Raw genomic sequence first — 22,252 nt, 5'->3', positions numbered from 1 at the left:
GCAAAGGGCGGGCTACAAGCCCACTGATTGAATGCCAAAGTTGGAGAGTGCATGCACTGTCAAAGTAAGGCTTAAAACTGTATTTTAGTGATGCCCAGTCTCCACTCTCGGCGGTTTTTAAAAGCGAATTAAAATGAATGATGATACTAGGGAACTGCACCTAAAATGTTTATTGTACATTTAATGTATGATAAATGTGCATACTGTAAATATTCCATCAAGAGAAAAACCTTTACTTCAAAGGTAAAATACATACTCACCTAGTCCTGCACTAGAATTTCCCTGAGTTTTGAGTTGCGAAGAGGTTTGTACCCCTTGAGGTGTGTTGTTTCTGCTGTCATCCGTACCTAGAGAGAAATCTTTTCTGGGAACTTTTGCTGCTACTGCATCATCACACAATCCCATTTGCTTCTGTCTTCGACGCTTCTTACTCCATAATTCGTGGCAATCTTGCCACAGCGGGAGGCTGAAAGATGGAAAAAATAGCAATGTGTAACAGATGTCAGGACACTGCATATGCGATTATGTCATTTCTACTCAAAGTTGAAATACCACCAAACCAGCGCATCCAATTGTGAAGAAAATATTGGCCTCACTGGTCTCAATAAAAAATCCTAGAGTTTTAACAAAAAACAATGAAACGTAACCTCTATGGTCTGGTGATGGCAAGTATGAAAGATTTTTATTTTTTTTAAACAGCGAACTGGACTTACTGTTCAACATCAATACAAATTGGAAGAGGCAGCACTCAATAGGCTAGAAAGCAGTCCTTAACCTGAAGTTCAAGGGCACAACCTAAGAGGTCTTCAACTCTTCAGACTAGTGGTTCTTAACTTTTGACTTTCGTGGACCCCCCCTGAACCACTGCTGGAAGTTGCTGATCCCACCCAAACAATTTCTATGACGTGAAACTCCCAAAAGCACCTCAAACTATAGAAACACAAATCTCACAAATCTACATCAAACAAATAAACAATTTATACAATTTTTTGATGATCCACACACAATGGAAAGTTTAATTTCAATGGGAAAATTGGAGCCTTTAAAAGTGTGCTTCTATTTTTAAAAGACTTAGTGATATACCAGGTTCTCATACATTGCTTTATCTTTTACGTTCCTAAGACACACAGCTTTTCTTTGTGCTGGGGTATACTAGTGCTTCACACTACCTTCACATTTGCTGCATCTGTTACTATTTTTGATTTTACATTTTATTTTGATGTGTATATACTTTATTAATCTACTTATATTATTTATCATTCCACAAAGTCATGGATCCTCTGAGTAAGCGGACCACGGGATAAGAATTGCTGCCTTAGACTAATATTATCAGATTAAAGTGCATATACATAAAAAGAACATTTTTAATTTTAGAATCGCCCTATGAACATGAAGTGATTTGAAATTCAATGGTAAAAATTAGGTTGGCACCTTTAGGTTGACTTGAGACAGCAGCAAAAGTACAGCAAAATCTAGTTTGAGAAAGTAGTGGCATCATTGGTGGTAAAGATACATGACAAAGACCAAGCATTTAAGAGAAAAAAAAGACAATATGCTAGTCTAGCACCACGTTCTTCATTTTAGAAATGAACCCAGATTTTGAAAGCTCAAACTTTCCTCTTAAAATGATAATTACTATTTGTTTGTGAATTAAAGTATTTTATATTTTGCATATTTGACTAACATATGCTTGTTTCTGTATTTTAGTGTATTGTTTTGAGGTTCAAATCATAGTAGCTTAGGCTGGGGTTTCTGGATTCCAGTAGTGTTTCAGAGGGGATCCACAGAATTCAAAAGTTTAAGAAATGCTGATCAAGAAGGACCCGATTTATTACTGCTGTGCTAGAATTTAAGGTATAAGGAGCCTTGTGAATGAACAAAGTAATAAAGTTTATAACATCAAATCTTTCTGCCTTAGTAAAGTTATTAGTATGGTACCTATACTCACCTATAGCGTGTAATAATCAGGATATATCCATCACACATTTTAGAGTTAGTTACCTTTTTAGGTCTCGTGACCTATCAATGCGCATTGGGAGAAGCGAGACTATAGGGCTTTAAAAAGACTTTAACTAACTGGCGATTTGGTGCTGTGCCTGTGCGCTTTTAGGTCAATGCGCAAGCGCATTGACCTAAAATGCGCGTGCACAGCATCAAATTGTCAGCCATCTGTTGCCCAGCTTGGTGCCGCTCCACCCCCTGCAGCATCAAAGGCTTTCACAGCCGGCCCACCGTGCTTTCAGTTTCACGGCTGGCCGGCCGTGTGAAGTGCGGCCGTGTCGCATTTCTCCTCCCCCCTCCCCACAGCAATGCCCTCCGTCTTGTTTCTCTCTCTCTCTTAGTTAGGCCTTTGCTGAGCGTTGCGTCAAAATAGAATTACGGGCCAGTTTGCTTCTCTGATCTGCTTGTTATATATATATTCAAAGGCAGAATCCACAATCATTGCATACCAAATCTCACCGCTGTAATTCAAACCTCGTACTTTATTTCTGCGTAGGAGATGATTTCATTATGCCTGTCCCTTCTCTGTCTGAGGTTGTGGCTGCCAAAGGACCTTAGGTGCGTCATCATTTAAAAGAATCTTCTTAAGGTGCGAGTCGCTCGCCCCTCATACCACATCCTTGACAGCCTGCTAGATTTCATCAGAATAACCATAAGCTTCCTGAACATCTAGGCAGTTTTAATCGAGGTGCTGAAAGAATGCTGCAGCAGGCTTTAATCTCTTGATCCCCTGCTCTCCGCTTGGTGAGAATAATTATTTTGTGGAAAATGGAGTGTGAGGCATTGGTGTGAACTGAACCCTCTCTGCCGACAGCTCTGCTGTGCCGCCTGACTCTCTACAAAGCATAAGTGTTGCTGGAGTAATACGGCTTACGATTTTGCTTAATGTCGCCATTATTCCATTTTACGTACAGGGATGGGCGGACACCATGGTGAGCGATCCCAAACCGAGGTTTTGCTCATGTGCTCTGTTGCAGAGCCACAGTGTTGAAATTGCATGTATTCATCTCTGGGAATTTCCTGATGGGCACTGATTTATTAAATCTTCCTGGGACAGGGTGATGCTCTCTCCTGTTTGAACCCTTGACAGAATAACTATTATTTTCTGTGTTGCTTTGTATTTCTGAGCCCCATATTTTAGCTCCTCTTCCGAGCACCCTATTGCACCATAACCAGGATTCAAAACCTTTCCTATTTGATAATACCGCCTGATCCATTTCTGTTAATTTTGCATAATGCAGCTGACAGGGCTTTGTCCCATTTGTGTGAGATTGCTTTGACCCGTTTGTATGTATGTGTATGTATTGTCATTTATATAGCGCGGTTGCTGCCCAAGGGCGTCTGTGTGAGACTGCGTAGATGTGAGACAGAAATAGTGCTTTGAAGCACAAAGCTAGTTTTTTGTCTGCATAATTATTCTGCGAGCTGGAGCACAGCATGTAGTCAACATATGCACTATTCTTCGTTCATCTACACTTGTAGTGTGAGGAAATTGAACACGGTGGTCCCTTGATTTCCCTTCCTCAGGCACCTGATTAGGATTGCCTTAAAGGATTCGCAGGAATGGTATTCTGCTCCTGTAACCGACACGCCAAATCCTGCTGAAGCAAGCGCTGGTCCCCGACAGGCACTGAGGAGTGCCGCCCTTTTAATCAGAATTATCAAGTTCGAGTATTTTTAGAATTCTAGGAATGTGCTTTTAATAAAAAATGAATTTCGAATAACACTGGGGATTGCACAACGTGTCTACAGGGCATACGGCTTTGCTCAGCTTTGCTGAGCGTTGCTGGATGTCTTTCAGAGGGCTAGAGTGGGGCCCGCGCCCTTGGTATTTTCTAGTCGTCATGTATGAGAAAACGTCTACTTTACCAGCCTTGCTGGGATGAAAATCTTACTTTAAAACACGATAGCAGTCTGAAATGTTTTCACAAACGTTGCTCCTCTGTCTGAAGGCTGACGTCAGCAACCAGCTGCCTGGATGCGGAAGCCATTTTAATGCAGCAACCAGCTTTGGTTTGCCTTGAGCTGCGTATCCCTTTCGGTGATAGTGACAAGCAGGCTATAAACCTGTAATGGTTTGACCAAGGGGGCTGCGGGATAGCCGTTACTTTAATTACGGGCTGGCATCAGAAGTTATAGGATTATTACTTATATGCCTGGGGCTCGATCAGTGGAGGGGAAAGAGTCTGCAGGAATTGGACATTAGGTCGCTTGAGTGCGGTTCTGGCCTGGTTTGTTTCACACTCGAAATATTACATTAGTGAGACTCGAAAGGACGCTGGCGGATGGACCGCGCATGCGCAGACGCCCCTGCAGTTTGTGTTCCTATTATCTCGCGCCTCAGCCCAGGCATACGTATCTATTACGATCGTTGCGTAACGTGGCCGCTTACCAGAATAGGATCTGGCTTCAAAAGGTCAAAGGTCGTGCAAGTCTTTGGCACTCCGTAAATCATCTTGGGAGTAGGCAGCATGCATTTTACTACCTTTGCAAAAACCTCACTAAGTGCATTTTCTTCATTCTTTTGGACGCTATCGGGAAGAACGACATCCATATAGGCAGCATGAAGATAGTTTGGCATCCTTGCTGGGACACAGACGCTACTCACTGTGGGCAAAAACGGCCACCACTGCTACATTTTCAACATAAGGAGTCCATCAGGGTTCAGCCGTCTTGTATTCCTTATTTGAAACTTGTATTGATGTTGTAAGTTTCTCGTTTCTCGTTACAAACCTATAGTTCAGTTACTGGAGTGGATACCTGACATCATACATACACTGCAGCTCCGGGTAGTGTATAAAACGAGTGCCTTGATTATACCGTGCTAGCAGGGAGGGTGACATTCCTGAGGAATGCCACTGACACTTCCTTGGAGGATTGAATGGTCAGACAAATGTAGACCTCAGTTTGTAGATTTTTCCCCCCAAGTTTCTTTCATCCTGCCACTAGGGGATTCAATAAATTGTATACATTCCACCCTTATAGATCGTTTTAACACGCACACATACTCCTTTTTCCCCTCTGCACTTTCACACACCCTTGCAAACTAGACAAGTAACTAACTCGCATCCCTGCCAAGCACTGTTTTCTCATCCATAATTTTATTGTAAATGTTTACAACTAAACAACGTCCTAAAAAGACAATGAAAATGTGTTTACCCTCGGCCTTAGTTTACAGAACCCAGAATTTTAAATAAAGACATATGCCATAAAGCATTCAACCCACAATGCAACACTCAACTTAATATCACAATTCCTGTACCAGGAATTGCATTTCCATACTAAATGACTGAGTCACTGCAATATGAAAGCACACAGAGCACTGACTCTCCCACTCACTCACTGACTCTCCCACTCAACACATATTGCACTACAAATGCAATAGGTGTCACATTTGCGAAAGGAAAAGCTATTGGCATTGTAAATGACAATGCTATTAATGTATGTTTTCAAAACCAATACATAAAAAAGTGTCATTTACAATGCCAATAGCTTAAACTTTCTTCACTGCCCTTGCCAGTGCTTGTTGAATTGTGTCGTAAGCACAGTCCATTGCAACCGCGGAGCCCAGCCATTTGAGGTGTTATTTTTTTCATACAGGCATACAGCCAAAGGGACCTAGATATTGCTTCACACAGTACCAAGGCCATTTCACCCCCTCACCCACTCATCCTCACACACCCTCACACCCTCAACCCCCCTCACAACCCTCTCACCCTCACTCACCTTCACACCCCTCACACACCCACACCCTCACCCTGACACACCCCGTCACCCTCACACCCCTCACTCACCCTCACACACCATCACACCCCCTCACACACCCACTCACCCTCACACACCCTTACCCTCACCCCCTCACCCTGACACACCCTGTCACCCTCACACCCCTCACTCACCCTCACACACCTTCACACCCCCTCACACACCCACTCACCCTCACACACCCTTACCCTCACCCCCTCACCCTCACACACCCCCAGTCACCCTCACACTTCCTCACCATCACACACCCTCACATTCTCTCACCCTCACAAACCCTCACCCTAACTCAAACTCACACCCTCACCCTCACACCCTCACCCTCTCACCATCACCCCCTCACCCTCACACACCCTCAGTCACTCTCACACCCCCTAACCCTCACCCTCACTCACACTCCCTCACACACCCTCACACCCCCTCACTCACCCTCACACACCCACTCACCCTCACCCTCACACCACTCAGTGCTACAACACATATTGTGTTACAATAGGTGTCACATTTGCGAAAGATAAAACTATTGGCATTGTAAATAACAAAGCTATTAATTTCGCTATTTTCAAAACAAGCACATAAATAAAAAAAGTGTCCTTTACAATACCAATAGCTCAAACTTTCCTAATGCGAGACCTATTGCATTGCTGTGCTCCTCTCCCCTGCTGCACTCTCCTGCTCTCTAGAGATGTGGCCTAACGACCAGAGCTGCCATCTAAGTCACGTAAATACAAAACATGTTGCATTCCAAATGCTATAGGTGTCACATTCGCGAACGTTATAACTATTGGCATTGTAAATGACAAAGCTATCAATTTAGCTATTTTAAAAAGCAAGAAATAAATAAAATATTTGTCATTTACAAGACCAATAGCTCCAACTTTACTAATGCGAGACCTATTGCATTTCCAATGCTTGTTTTATCATTACCAACAGTACAATTCAACAAGCTCAAAGGGCTATGCACTGCTTGGAAGGAAAGGTATTAATTTAAACTATGAAAAATAAGTTTATATTAGACCTGTATTTTGCTCAACCAAAGGACAAAAATGATTTCCTAAGATATAGTGAAAAGAAATGCCGAAAACTAAACTTCAAGACGTAAAGAACTTCGGTAACGATATATTTGTAAGAGACAAAGATTAGTTATAGATTCCTCACCTTAGAATTACCCCCAGGCGTCAGACTGGATCCAGAGTATTTTTCTTTAGCAGTACCCCTGAATGTCAGTAGTGTGCGTCGGTTGACTCCGCGTTTGTCGTTGGCGTCGTGCACCCGGGTGCTGACGGAAGGTCTTTACTCAACATTCCACAGCAGAAGCGCAGAGCTATGCAAGACACTGACCACAAAACTAGGGCCCTGAAGGGAAGTCCCTTACAGTAGAAGTCAGTTCGCAGAACGGGGAGGATGGGCGGGGCAGTGAGGAATCCATAACTAATCTATGTCTCTTACAATACTCCAGAGGTGGGTCTGCAAACCAAGTTCACACCAGGAAGTCCTGGAGAACAGAACGGCCAAAGAAGAAGTCTCTCCGGACTTGGCTGTCCAGGCAGCAGTGTTTAGTAAACGTGTGCAAGGAAGCCCACGTAGCTGCCTGGCAGGTGTCATGAAGGAGGACCCCCACTTCCCATAGCAGTAGTGGCTGCCGTGGCCCTGGAGAATGGACGCTCAACCCCACTGGAGGTTCTTTTTTCGCTAAGGAATAGCAGATTTTGATGTAAAGGAGATGGTTAAGTAAAAGTCTTAAAAAATACTAACAGGTTTCTGTTGAGCACAAGAAACGTTTATGGCTTTGTTGTGAATATTTGTATTCCAACCAGAAAATAATGTATGTTTTTCGCACTGTCTGTTGTATGTATTTTCGTGTGGTATGAAAGTTGTATGATTGACTGTTGGATGAGATATTTTTTGAAATGTATCTAGAATGTTGGTTGTAAATATGACTAATGCAAATGCTACTTACCAGTATGCATTTGTTCTTGGCATGTAGGGCTGCTGACATTCATATCTGTGCATAGATCGCCGCCTAGTGTTGGGTCCGGATGATTGCATATTGTTGTCCTGGAAGAGTCTTCTAAGTATCACGAGATAGGTGGCTCCTCCCCTGGACTACAGTGCGCATGGGAATCGACTCCATCCCCAGATTGTTTTTAGCCATTGTGGCCGAGATGGAGTGAACTTTGTGAGTGATGACCATGGCATGAAATGCATGTAAATACTGCAGCTGCTACAGGCGCCGGGGAGGAGGGCGGGCGATATGAATGTCAGCAGCCCTACATGCCAAGAACAGATGCATACTGGTAAGTAGCATTTGCAGTTCGAGGCATGTGGGCTGCTGAATTCATATCTGTGCATAGAATACATAGCAGTCCCTCCATTAGCGGCGGCCGCCCGTGCCAGCTGCAGCAGTTTGGAAAAGTGTCTTGAGAACAGCCTGCCCTACAGCTGCCTGCTGTTTGGAGTGCACGTCTACACAGTAATGTTTAGTAAATGTATGTGTGGTAGACCATGTGGCTGCTCTACATATGTCCTCTAAGGGAATGTTTCCAAGGAAGGCCATAGAGGCCCCCAACTTTCTGGTGGAGTGGGCTCTTGGTGGAATTGTAAGAGTACGTTTAGCTTTTGCATAACAGATTTGAATACATTTCACGATCCACCTAGCAATACCAGCCTTGGAAATAGCGTTACCTCTGTGGTGTGACGCAAAGGCAACGAAAAGCTGCTTAGTCTTTCTAAAATCCTTGGTCCTGTCAATGTAATACATTAGGGCCCTTTTGACGTCAAGGGTGTGGAGCATCCGCTCCGCCAGTGACTCAGGATTTTGAAAAAACACTGGCAACTCAATTGTTTGGTTTAAGTGGAATTGAGACACAACCTTGGGTAAAAATTTGGGGTTAGTGCGGAGCACTACCCTGTTAGCATGAACCTGGAAGAATGGCTCCTGGATTGTGAGGGCTTGCAGCTCACTAACCCTCCGTAGCGATGTAATTGCTACTAAGAAAGCCACTTTCCAAGTCAAGAACTGCAGTTCGCAGGAGTGTAGTGGCTCAAAGGGAGGACCCATCAGTCTTGTAAGGACTACATTGAGGTTCCATTCTGGAGCTGGTGGGGTCCGTGGTGGAATGACCCTTTTGAATCCTTCCAGTAAAGCTTTGATAGCAGGCACTTTGAAAAGTGAAAGGTGCTGTCTATTCTGGAGATATGCGGCCATCGCAGACAGGTGAATGCGTATGGAAGTATATGCCAAATTACACTGGTACAGATGAAAGAGGTAACAGATGATGTTCTGAATGGAAGCATCTAGAGGGTTGATGTTGTGGTTTGCGCAATAAATGACAACCCGCTTCCATTTGGCCGCATAACAGGCTCTAGTAGTGGGCTTTCTTGCCTCCCGAATGATGTCCATGCAATTTGGAGGAAGGTTAAGGTAGCCAAACTCTAGGACCTCAGGAGCCAGATCGCCAGGTTGAGCTGTTGCGGATCTGGGTGCTGAATGTCGCCATGGCTCTGCGTCAGAAGGCTGGGTGTGAGACGAAGCCTCTGATGCGGTACCACGGACAGTTCCAGAAACGTGGTGTACCATGGTTGGCGAGCCCATGTTGGAGCAACCAGGATGAGAGTCATCGAGTGCTGCCTGAGCTTGCATGCCACCAGCGGTATCAGGGGTGCTGGGGGAAAAGCGTACGCAAATTTGCCTGACCAGTTCATCCATATCGCATTGCCCTGCGATTGCGGGTGTGGGAACCTGGCGGCGAAGCTTTGGCATTTTGCGTTCTCCCTTGTGGCGAACAGGTCTATTTCTGGATGACCCCATGTTCGAAAGTACGGCTGGAGTACTGATGGATGTATCTCCCACTCGTGCATCTGGCGGCTGTGCCTGCTGAGCAGGTCCGCCATTTGATTGTCCTTGCCTGGGAGGTGTTCTGCCATGAGGAAGATGTTCCTCTGAATGGCCCACTTCCACATGCTCTGAGCCAGATGAGACAGCTGCGGAGAGTGTGTTCCTCCCTGTTTCTGAATGTAGTACATGGCCGTCATGTTGTCCGTCCGGATCAACACGACCTTGTTGCACAGATGTACTTTGAGCGCCTTCAAGGCCATGAAGATTGCCATCAGTTCCAACACATTGATGTGCATCTTCTTCTGCTGTAGTGTCCATAGTCCCTGCACTGTGTAATGGAGTACATGCGCTCCCCAACCCTGGAGAGAAGCGTGCGTCGTCAGGATAATCTGTGGCACAGGCTCCTGGAACGGTCGGCCCTTGCAAAGGTTTTGTGGATTCCACCAATGCAGAGAGTTGTATGCCCGACCGCTCACCAACACTAGGTCTTTCAATTGCCCATGAGCCTGAGTCCACTGACGTGCCAAGCACTCCTGAAGCGGACGCATATGTAGTCTCGCGTGCGGGACAATGGAGATGCAGGAGGCCATCATGCCTATCAACTGCATGAACACTCTTACTGGAAGCGAGTGTTGAGGTCTGAATTTTTGGATCAGCGATTGAATGCTGTTGATCCTCACTGAATTCGGCTGTGCTGTAGCCGCCAGAGTGTTTATGGTCGCACCCAGATACTGCCGTATGTGAGCGGGCTGGAGATGGGACTTTGGGTAATTCAGTGAGAACCCCAGATCGTGCAGAAGGTGAATGGTTTGGGACATGTGGTCGGCGCACTGCTTGTCCGACTTTGCTTGAATGAGCCAGTCGTCCAGATAGGGGTAGACGTGGATGTTCTGACGTCTTAGATGCGCCGCCACTGTCGCCAGGCACTTTGTGAAGACCCTGGGCGCTGTGGTGACCCCAAAAGGCAGAACCTTGAACTGGTAGTGCTGGTTTTGAATGGTGAACCTTAGATATTTTCTGTGTGAAGGGTGCAGGGGGATGTGAAAGTATGCATCCTTGAGATCCAGAGTTGCCAGGAAGTCCCCTTGCCGAAGCAGTGGGAGAACCTGCTGCAGTGTAAGCATATGGAAATGTTCTGACAGAATGTACGAGTTGAGAGGTCTGAGGTCTAGGATGGGCCTGAGGGATCCGTCCTTCTTTGGGATTAGAAAGTACAGGGAGTAAACCCCTGTTCCCCTTTCTTGTAGTGGAACGAGCTCTATTGCCCCTTTTTGCAGCATGACTTGGACTTCCTGCTGCAACAAGTGCAAGTGCTCGCCGGACATAGGACGGGTCCTTGGAGGTATGTTTGGTGGAGTGGAAGTGAGTTCCAGACAATAACCGTATTGGATAAGAGATCTGACCCACCTGTCCGTGGTGATGGACTTCCACACGGGCAGGAACTGCTGGAGTCTCCCCCCGACTGGTGTTGTGTGGTCGGGGGCAGTGACAAGGCGTCACTGTTTGCTGGCGGTGGAGGACCTGGAGCTGTTATTTCCACGTCCTCTGCCTTTGACGTTGTTGCCACGGTATCCACCTCTACCCTTGTTGGTATATGAGGATTGGGTGTTACCTTTATAGAATTGCGTGGATTGTGACGCTTGACCCCTTGAGGTGCCCCTGTTATTGGAGCGGCAAAAGGAACCACCCCGAAACTGCTGGGACTGCATGGCACCCATAGATTTAGCAGTGTCAGTGTCCTTTTTCATTTTTTCGAGAGTGGCATCCACTTCTGGCCCAAAGAGGTGGTCAGGATTAACTGTTTGGTTGTCTGAATGTCTGGTTTAAAGCCTGATATTCTGAGCCATGCATGCCGGCGCAGCAGAACGCTAGTGTTTATTGCTCGTGAGGCGGTATCAGCCACATCTAGAGCACACTTAATTGAGGCATTGGTGATAAGCTTCCCCTCCTGAATCAACATTTCAGCAGCCTCCTTATACTGATCTGGTAAGTGCTGTAGAAGTGTGCCCTGTCGTAGCGTGCAAGTAGCGCCTGCGTGTTGGATATGCGCCACATATTGGCTGCCTGCGCAGCAATACGTTTCCCTGAAGCCTCAAACACTTTTGATTCCTTGTCTGGGGGAGGAGCATCACCCGTTGTTTGTGAGTTGGCTCGTTTACGTGCGTTGGAGACAACCAAAGAGTCTAGTGGCAACTGTCCCTTGATGTACGTTGGATCAGTGGGTGCTGCCTTGTACTTCTTGTCAATACGAGGATTGATGACTCTTGCCCGGGTGGGCTCCTTGAAAACCTCTGGCGCATGTCTTAACACTCCTTTGAGCATTGGTAATGTCTTGACAGTTTTTTCAGCCACTGAGAAAGTGTCAAAAAGAAAATCGACATCCACTGGGTCTGCATGGAGGTCGACGTCATGATTGGCTGCAGCTCTTTCAATTAGAGTGTTGAAGGCCGCAGAGTCTTCTGTTGGGGAAGTTTTTGCAGCAAAAAGCTGCGGCTCGTGTCCCGAATGAGGGTCCCCAGGGTCGCCCCCGGCAGACCATGGCTCATTGACATCCTCTGGGTCCGAGTAAACTGGATAAGTATACTCATCCTCTTCGTCTCCGTCACCCTCCCCAGCGTTAGAATGAGTGGGTGAGAGCTCCAGACCTTGTGGAGATGCAGGCTCTATAGGGGCAGATGCACCCGCAGAGTCCAACTTCTTTTTAAGGGGGATGTGGAAATGCTCCAACACCGGCTCCGGGGTGATCTTCCGTTTAAGGAGAGCTTGCCTGTGTTGGCGTCGATGATGACCTCTCGACGCTCCTCCTCTGCTAGTGGTTGGTGCCGTGGGTTTGGAACGACCAATGGTGCCTTCGGCGTAGAAACCAGCTTCAAGGGCACTCCGGCCGCAGGTTTCGCAGTGAAAGCCTTCGGCGCCGTCCTCGGCGGCAGCTTGAAGTGAATTGGCGTCTGCGCCTTCGCCGGTTTCTGTAGAGGCTTGGTCGGCGCAGTGTCCTTCGGCTTGTTCTCCGCGGCCCCCTCCCGAATACGCTGAAGGGACTCCGTGACCTTCTTGGTGAGTGAGGCGGAGGGACGGAACGGCTCGAGCGAGTCCTCTGAGGCAGGATTCGGGTCGGCAACCAAAGCCGCAGTTTTCGGAGCTGACGCAGCACCCCCCTGTGCCTTGCCGACTGGGAGCGGAGCAGCCAGAGACTTGGGGTCGTCCCGATGCTTCTTTGGGGCCTTCTTATGGTCATCGACCTTCTTGGCGTCGACGCGACTCTTTAGCGCATCGACCAACTTCGGCGCCGACGCAGCCGCGTCGGGCGTTTTCGCCTTTGGCTTCGACACCGGATTCTTTGGATCGGCCATTTTGGCGTGGCTCTTGAGCTCGACGGCCATCTTGGATTTCTTCGGCGCCGAGGCCTCTCCGAAGCCTTTGATCCAAACAGTGCGACTTGCCCTTTCGGTTTCGATACGGATGGCGTCGACCCTGATGGTTTCACTTTCGGTTACTGGACCGGGAGTGGTGCCGCACCAATGTCCGTGGCCGGGCCAGGAGGCGGGGCCGTGGGACGAGATTTGAGGTCTTGGGTAAGGCCCGAAAGCGATCCCTCGACCTGGGCCTTATAATGTTGTGTGGCCCCGGAGTCAGTTTGAGGAAGCTCCTCTTCCGAGCTATCCTCTACGGTGGCAATGGCCCCGTCGTCGTCCCCTACCTCCTCGACGACTTCCTCGAAGTCTTAGTCTTCCGCGTCGTAGTCTTCCTCGACCTCCGACGCCGGGTTAGAGTCCGAGACATTCTGGATGGTGTCGTCGTCAACATCCTCTTCAAAGATGTTCGCCGGTGGGGGTGCCGAACTCTGGGCCTGCAGTCTTGCGGCTCGACGTAGCTTGAGAGTTTTCTTCGACCGGAACTTGGAGCAGGCCATACACTTGGCCTCGTCATGGTCCGGCGACAAGCACTTGTTGCACACTGGGTGCACGTCGATGTGCGGGTACTTTGTGGCACACACTGGGCACCTCTTAAATGGACTTCGTTCCATGTTGAAGTAGTCTGGAGCGTCGTGTAGGCCCGTCCGCGCCGACAGCACGCAGAAGGACAGCAGTTGATCGGAGCCGATGAATAAACCAACCCGACCGCTAAACAATACCGACGCGAGTCCTAAAGACCTTTTGGTCTCAAGTAAAGAAAGTTAAACAACTATCGATTCCGACAGAGGGAACCGAAACACATCCGAACCCAATGGCGGAAAAAAACAATCTGGGGATGGAGTCGATGCCCATGCGCACTGTAGTCCAGGGGAGGAGCCACCTATCTCGTGATACTTCGAAGACTCTTCCAGGACAACAATGTGCAATCATCCGGACCCAACACTAGGCGGCGATCTATGCACAGATATGAATTCAGCAGCCCACATGCCTCGAACATGTTGTTTTTCTTCTATGTTGAACATAAGGTCTTAAAATATAAACTTTGTAAAAATTAATTTTTCAAAAAAGGTCAAAATTGAATAATTGACTCAAGCATTAATAAAAAAACGATACTTTTGATCAAAAAACATTGGTTTGATTTCAGATGTTTTGCAAAAACTAGGGCAATTAACTAGGTAGCAGCACGTGCACTTCTTTTTTGTTTATATGTTCTGTAGGTAAGCAGCTATGGCAGCAAGATGTAATTGTATAGATGTGAATACCAGATAACATTTTTGTAGATGCAGGAGGTAACAAATAATGTTTAGAGGTTAGTGGTAGGACGTCTAGCCTCTTTAATTACGTTAATACAGTCTGGCGGGAGATTGAGGTAACCAAACTCTAATACTTCAGGAGCTAGAGCACTAGGTTCCATTCAGATGGATCTAGATGACTCATCTCTCCATGGTTCTGCGTGAGAAGCTTTGGGGAACGGTGCAGCTTTTAATGCGTAACTACTGACAGTTCCAGCAAGGTTTTGAATCATTGTTGCCGGGCCCATGTCGGAGCAACTAGGATCAATGTGAGAGACTGCTGTTTGAGCTTGAGCACCAGTAATGGAATGAGCAGGAGAGGTGGAAAAGCGAACGCAAATCTGCCTGAACCGTTCATCCATATTGCATTGCCTTTGGACAATGGGTGTGGATAACTGGGGGCAAAGCTTGGGCATTTTGTGTTTAAATGTGTGGCGAACAGATCTATGTCTGGGTGGCTCCACATTTGAAAAAACAGATGAAGAACTTACGGATGAAGTTCCCATTTGTGGATCTGTTTTTTTTACGACTGAGCCGATCCACAATCAGATTGTGTTCCCCTAGAAGATGTTCTGCTAAGAGGTATATATTTTGAGGAATGGCCCGTCTCCATATGCTTTGCGCTAGGCGTGAAAGCGGTAGAGAATGCCCCCCCCCCCACCTGTTTTTGTTTATAGTACATTGCTGTCATATTGTCCATACAGATGAGGACAGCTTTGTGTACGAGATGTATTTGGAATGCTTTTAATGCGAGAAATATCGCCAGTAATTCAAGGTGATGGATGTGAAGCAGTTTCTGTTGATGGGTCCACATACCCTGAATGGTACGGCTAAAGAGACGAGCTCCTCAGCCGGTGTGCGATGCGGCAGCTGTTAGCACCATCTGTGGAAACGGATCTAGGAAGCGCCGCCCTTTGGAAAGATTTTGTGTGTTCCACCACTGCAGAGAGCGATGTGTGCAGCTGTCTACCAACACCAGATCTGTAAGCTGACCTTGAGCCTGGTTCCACTGATGTGTTTAACGTTCTTGTAATGGACGCATTTGGAGTCTTGCATAAGGTACAATTAAAATGCAAGAGGCCTTCATCCCCATTAGTTGCATAAACACTCGATCGAGCTGGTAGTAAGTGTTGAGGTTGAAATGTTGTTAGGAGAGCTTGCATGCTGGCTATCCTGGCTGGGTTGGGGTATGCAAGGGCTTTTGAAGTATCTATTGTGACGCCTAGATACTGTTGGGTGTGGGATGGTTGAAGATGTGATTTGGGGAGGTTTATTGTGAATCCAAAGTTGTGCAGCAGCTGGATCGTTGTGTGTGGTGTACACAATCGCTGCATGGCTTGGCTTTTATGAGCCAGTCGTCGAGGTAAGGAAACACATGAATGTATTGTCTTTGCCAGTGAGCTGCTACTACTGCAAGATATTTTGTGAAGAATCTGGGTGCTGTAGCCACTCCGAATGGGAGCACTTTGAACTGGTAGTGCTGACTGTCCACTACAAACCATAGATATTTCCTGTGAGCAGGGTGAATAGGAATGTGAAAATAGGCGACCTTGAGATTTAGAGTGGCAAGGAAATACCCTTGTTGGAGCATTGGGAGGACCTGTTGGAGAGGGACCATGTAAAAGTAGACTGATTGTATGTACAGGTTTAACGGTGTGAGGTCTAATATTGGCCTTACAGTACTGTCCTTTTTTTGGATGAAGTAGTACCTTGATGGTGTACGGGAACGGGTTATATTGTGGGCTTTCGCAAGAGAGAGAATCTCTTGTTTTAAAAGCGTGAGATGTTCTGTGGACATCAGGCGTTGTTTGGGTGGTAAGTGTGGAGGAGTAGAGGTGAGTTCCACGCAGTAACCATACTGGATAATTTGTGTCACCCACCTGTCTGTGGTGATGGAATTGCAGACAGGTAGGAACTGTGGTAGTCTTCCCCCGACCGGAGTGGAATGGCCTGGTGGGAGTGGAGGGAAGTCACTGTTTTGTGCTAGGGGTGTTGCAGGTGTTATTACCGCGGCCTCTTTGCTGTTATTTCCTCTATAACCCCCTCTAAAATATCCTCTGTTATAGGATGTTTGAGTTGGGCTTTTGTAGGAAGAAGTGTGGTCTTGTCTAATGGTCTTGGAGGCACCCCTATAAAAGGAACGACAAAAGGAACCTCTAGTTGTTGGTGACTGTAAGGCCCCCATGGATTTAGCGGTTTCAGTGTCTTTCTTTCTTCATCTTCTTAAAGATGTAACTACCGTAGGTCCAAACAAGTGTTCTTGATCCAAAGGTTGATTAAGAATTTGAAACTGTCCCTCTTGTTTAAAACCAGATATGCGTAGCCATGCGTGCCTGCGCTGTAAAGCACTTGTGTTAACAGCATGAGATGCTGTGTCCTCTGCATCAAGAGCACATTTGATAGAGGTGTTTGTAATTCGCTTTTCCTCTTGTATGAGGTCATTAGCTTTAGACGTATATTGTTCTGGAAGATACTGCATGAGTGTCTCAAGCTCATCAAAATGCGCCCTATCATACCTGGCCAACAAAGCTTGGGCGTTTGCAATGCAACAGAAATTTGATGTCTGTGACGCAACCAGTTTACCAGATGCGTCCAATAATTTAGATTCTTTATCCAGAGGAGGGGCATCGCCTGTTTGGGAATTTGCCAGTTTACGGGTATTTGACACTACCAGAGAATCTAGAGGGACCTGTCCCTTGATATAAGCTGGATCACTTGGCGCTGGTATATATTTTTTATCAACTCTGGGGTTGAGAATTCCAGCCCCCAGACATGGCATTTAAACACATCAGGGGCAAACAGAGGTGATGGCGACCAGAAAGGCTGTTTTAAGTGTCACAAGTCTGAGAGGACAGTTATGTAGCAGCTCGAAGGGAGCACACATAAGATAGGTCAGAACAGGGTTCAAGCCCCACTGAAGGAATTCCGAAAGGAATTGGTGGACACAAGTGAGTAATGCCCTTAAGGAAGCGATTTACAATGGAGGATTTGAAAAGAGAAAGCTGGTCAGGAAGCCGGAGAAAGGTAAAAATGGCCAAAACATAGCCTTTTAGAGTGCCAAGAGCAGAGCCCTGCTGGGCCAAAGAAAGAATGAAGAGGAGAACTTCCGAGAGGGGGGCAGAAAGGAGATCCACAGCCATTGCTGCGCACCATGCCACAAACTTGTTCCATCTACAGGTATATACAGTTTTGGTGGAGGGATGCCTGGCTGTCAAGAGGACGTTACAGACTTTGGGAGGAAGCTGTCAACGGAAGGAGGTGGAGGCTGGACAGGTTCGGGTGGAAGACTATCCCCTGCTGCTGCAAGAGAAGATCCTCCCGAAAGGGTAGTCTGATCGGAGGATCGATGGACATGTGCAAGAGCTCCGGATACAAGACTTCGTGCCCAGTCCGGAGCCACAAGAATAACTTGGGCACGGTCGCGCTTAATCTTCTTCAGCACTCTGGGTAGTAGTGGTATAGGCAGCAAGGCGAATAGAACACCACAACTCCACTTGTAACGAAAAGCATCGCCGAGCGAGTGCCGCCTTGGAAATTCTAGCACGCAGAACTGCTGACATAGCGCGTTCTCTTTGGTGGCGAATAGATTTAACAAAGGCTCTCCCCACCTCTGAAAGAGACCTTGCACCACCTCCGAGTGAAGGCACCATTTGTGAACCATCATTCACAAGCGGCTGAGTTTGTGCGCCCTGGCGTTCAGAGAACCTGCAAGGTGTTGAACCACCAGGAACATGCCCGGACGTTCCAGCCACTTCCAGAGAAGTGCCTCCTGACAGGGTCCACAACCTCACCCGCCCTGTTTGTTGCAGTACCACATGGAGGTTGTGTTGTCGGTGAACACCTTCACTACTCTCCCCTTGACAGAAGGAAGGCATGCCTTCAGTGCAAGACAGATCGCCCGAAGCTCCAGAAGGTTGATGTAGAGCCCAGACTCTGCCAGAGACCAGAGGCCTCTGAACTCTGCCTCTCTCATGTGCCCACCCCACCTCAGAAGCGATGCAACTGTCGCCACTGTGAACTCTGGTTGGGGAATAGACAGGGATCTGCTGGTGACCCAATCCTGGTTAGTTAGTCACGACTGCAATTTGTGTGCAGTGCCCTCCGAGATCTGGACGCAATCAAAAAGATTCCCCTGATGCTGTGCTCACTGGAACTTCAGGTGCCATGGCAGAGCTGGCATATGCCACCTGGCATAGTCCACCAGCAGGATGCAGGAGGCCATGAGGCTCAGTAGCCACAGGGCTATGCTGATGGAAACCCAGGATAGAGGATGAAAGATCAGAATCATATTCCGAATATACCAGATTCGCTGCTCGGGAGAATAAGCCAGAAACTGCGCTGTGTCCAGAACCGCACAGATGAAAAGGAGCTTCTGGAGGGGACCGGGTGTGACTTCGGCATGTTGATTGCGAACCCCAGCGTATGCAGGAGGTCGTCTGTAGTCTGGAGGTGGAAGATCACAGCCTGGGGCTAGCAAGCCCTTAACAGCCAGTTGTCGAGATAGGGGAAGACTGGAACCCCTGATCTGCGCAGATGAGCTGCGACCACAGCCATCACTTTCGTGAACACCCGAGGGGTGCGGGTAAGGCCAACGGGGAGCACTGTGAACTGAAAATGCTTGTGGCCCGTAGGTAATGCCTGTGGGCTGGCAGGACAGGGATGTGAAAATAAGCGTCCTGCAAGTCCAACGCTACCATCCAGTCTACAGGGTCGAGGGCAGACAGGACCTGAGCCAATGTAAACATTTTTTTATTTTTTTTTCCCAAAACAATCAACATTTTGAACTTCTTCTGGAGAAAGCGTTGACGTTCCTGAGATCCAAGATAGGACACAGGCCTTTGTCCTTCTTGAAAGTAATGGGAATAGGAATCACAACTTACTTCTGGGGCAGGAACACGTTCGATGGCTCCCTTGGCCAAGAGGGCCGTAACTTCCTGTGGAGAAGGGCCAGGTGATCCTCCGACATGCAATAGAACTGAGGTGGTATGGATGGAGGGTAGTCTCGAAGGGGAGGGAGTAAGACTGTCTGCAAAACCCACCTGTCCGAAGAGATGTTGCACCAGTGAGGGAGGTGCTGGCGAATCCTGCCACCCACTGGCGATTGGTGGCACTGAAAGTCAGACTAGGAGGGCTTAGAGGCTGCTGCAGAGGGGGCGCTGATGGACTGGCCTGCCCGCTGGCTTCCACACCCAAGACGGTGGGTCCCACATTCCCAATCTGCGCCACGTCCGGCCATGTCCACGGCCTGCGCATAGGATGGAAAGCTTGCGCCGGCCTGTGGCTCTGGGTGGAACGTGGCAGGGCACCACTTCTGTAGCCACGAAAGGGGCGAAAAGCAGACTGCGCAGGGCAATAGTTGGAAGCGAGGCCCAAGGATCTAGCCGTGGGCCCAGAGTGCTTAAAGCATTCGAGCGAGTTGTCTGCTTTGTCGCCGAACAGGCAACAGCTATCAAAGGGCTTGTCCATACGAGTAGCTTGGATAGCACCCGAAAATCCAGTGGACCTCAGCCAGGCGTTGCGTCAAAGGGCTACTAACATGGAAATCGTCCTGCCCAGAGAGATACGGCGGTGTCCAGCCCACATCAGATGGCGAACTATGCTGTGTCTCTCCCTTCGGCCACTGCACGGGAGAGGACAGCGCGGGCCTCCTACGGACATTGGGGCAGCCCCAGCGCCACTGAGTCCCACACAGAGGGAGAGCAACATCCCAAGAGAAACGCGGTGTTCACCAACCGCAGTCCTCAGCTGGAGGGGAAAAACATCTTCCCAAAGTGGTCAAGCTTCTTGGATTCCCTATCAGGTGGTGCGGTAGGAAATGCACCCTTGGAAGTCGAGGCTTGGACAACCAAGCTCTCTGGGGTAGAGTGGTGGAAAATGAAAAAGTGGTGTCGGGCAATCATCCTGTCCATAGGAGACCCTGTGTTGGGCTTGGACCAAGTGCCCAAAAGAATGTCCGTAGGGGCCTCAATGAAAGGCAGCAGGGGCTCCGAAGATGCTGCTGCCAGTTAAAGCACCTTGGTCAGGAGGTTAGTCCTAACCGCCACTGTAGGAGGCTCGAGGTTTTAGGCCTCAGCTGCACTATGCAGCACCACTGCCTATGACGTACCCTCCTCCATAGCCACGGTAGGGGGAGAACGCATGCCAAGGTCTAGGGAAGTGTCCAGACTACTGGCCTCACCCAACTCTTCTCTCCGGTCCGGTTCTTCCAAATGGTCTTGCGTAGGGTCCATAGACCCCTCCTCTGGTCGCCACAGGGGTAGAAAAGTACCTGTCGGCGCCGGGGCGACGTTGGTCCGGCTCCGTGTCCAGATTGAGGGGAAGGCCGGGGTCGACATCAGCTGGGGACACAACCGTCGTTGGAGGGGGGTGCGGAGCATGGAGACCCTAGATGATTCGCTGGCCTCAAAAACGCGTGCCAGCGGAGTCAAGTTGCCCAAAAATAGAATGGAGAGCTTCGTAAAAGCTACGAAGTTGGGCAGGCATTGCCCGGGCTCCCGGGAAGGTAGGGAAGCTCAGGTTGACGCAACACGCTTCACGGGCTACTACCAACCAAATCCCGCGTTGGCCTACGGACAGGAAGAAAGCGAAGAGCTACGGTGCTTCTTCGCCTTCTTTTTGTGCTTTGACTTACCCAAAGACTAAGACTTCGACGAGGAGTGGTGATGGCTCTGCGACCGCTACCGCGACCTCCCTCTCGACTGGGACCTCGATCGGCTCGGAGCCGACTGCCAGGCCTCCAGAAGCTTGCAGGACCGCTCCTGCAAAGTCTTCGGGCCATGGCCCGGCAGTCGGAGCACGACTTTGGACGGTGGTTGCGTTCCAGGCACCAGAGGCACACAAGATGCGGTTCAGTCACAGACATCAGGTTGTGACACCAGTCACAAGGCTTGAAGCCGGTCCCCCGAATTAACATCCCTGTGCACCATGAGTCGAAACGACTCAAAAAGACGTTGACAAAAAGTCGCAAAAATAGAGTCAACAGGCATTTGCAATGCAATAGGTCTCGCATTATTGAAGTTTGAGCTATTGGTGTTGCATTATTTAGCAATGCCAATAGCTCAAACTCTAGTAATGCGAGACCTTTTGCATTGCCAGAGGAGAAAGAAAAGAGAAGTGAGGAGTAGAAGAACAGTAAACTGGGAGAGAGGGAACAAGAAAATGAGGGACTGGGGAACTAAATGAAATAAGAGAGGAAAAGAGATTGGTTAGAGACTGAAGAGGAGAGTGGAGATGTGAGAAACATGGAGTGATGAGAGGGAAGCGAGGAGAAGGAGAAGAGAGAAAGAACGCGCTGAGAGGCAAGTGGGTAATAAGATGGGGGTGGAGGGACGAAATGGAGAGAGCTCCAACACAGAGAGCCAGAAGATGATTAATTCGAAATAAGGCTCTGATTAGAGAACGGCGCAGAACCAGGTGGAGCGGACGTGGGTAGGGGATGGATGGGGGCACAGAAGTAAACTACTAGAATTCGCGAGAATGAGATGAAAAAAGAAAGGCAGAGCAGAAAGGTGTGACTCGGGGCCAGGACAGGGAACAGCAGTAGCTCAACTGTGGGAAGCATTTATTAAAAATAAAACAAACAAGCATTGGCATAGCCAATAGGTCTTGCATTTGGGACCTTATAAGTGTTTAGCCATCCAACAGTTGATGTTGTTGCACCAAGGATATTCTGCAACATAACTTCTTATAGGGTCCAAAAAGCGAGACCTATTGGCTATGTCAATGCTTGTTTGTTTTTTGTTGCTGTATTGTTCAAGTTGCCAGATCCACAATAGCTGGACATGCTTTTTGTTAACAGTTCTTTGCATCAAATGAACTTGTTTTCATTGCTCTGAATGTTGTTTCCATTCTGGTTGTAGGAAGCAGTCATTCCCGGGGGTGTGGGGGCTGCCTAGCTGAGCGCCGAACTTTGCAAATGAGAAAAAGCCTGGTGCAGGCGCAATGTA

At 48.2% G+C, this 22,252-nt stretch overlaps 1 protein-coding gene across 2 annotated transcripts in view; it reads right to left on the bottom strand.

Moving 5' to 3' along the window:
- The window catches only part of CDK13 (cyclin dependent kinase 13), an 841,634-nt gene that overhangs the window by 104,339 nt on the left and 715,043 nt on the right, over positions 1-22,252 (bottom strand). For both annotated transcript variants that reach the window (XM_086964864.1, XM_086964863.1), the window contains exon 14: positions 261-466. In XM_086964864.1, the coding sequence (XP_086820990.1) occupies positions 261-466 (206 nt within the window). The remainder of the gene's footprint in view (positions 1-260; positions 467-22,252) is intronic.

Source organism: Lissotriton vulgaris, chromosome 4_1, assembly GCF_964263255.1.
Source record: "Lissotriton vulgaris chromosome 4_1, aLisVul1.2, whole genome shotgun sequence".
Taxonomy (NCBI): domain Eukaryota; kingdom Metazoa; phylum Chordata; class Amphibia; order Caudata; family Salamandridae; genus Lissotriton; species Lissotriton vulgaris.
The sequence above is the reverse complement of the archived record's forward strand: the minus strand, read 5'-3'. Positions and strand labels throughout refer to the sequence as shown.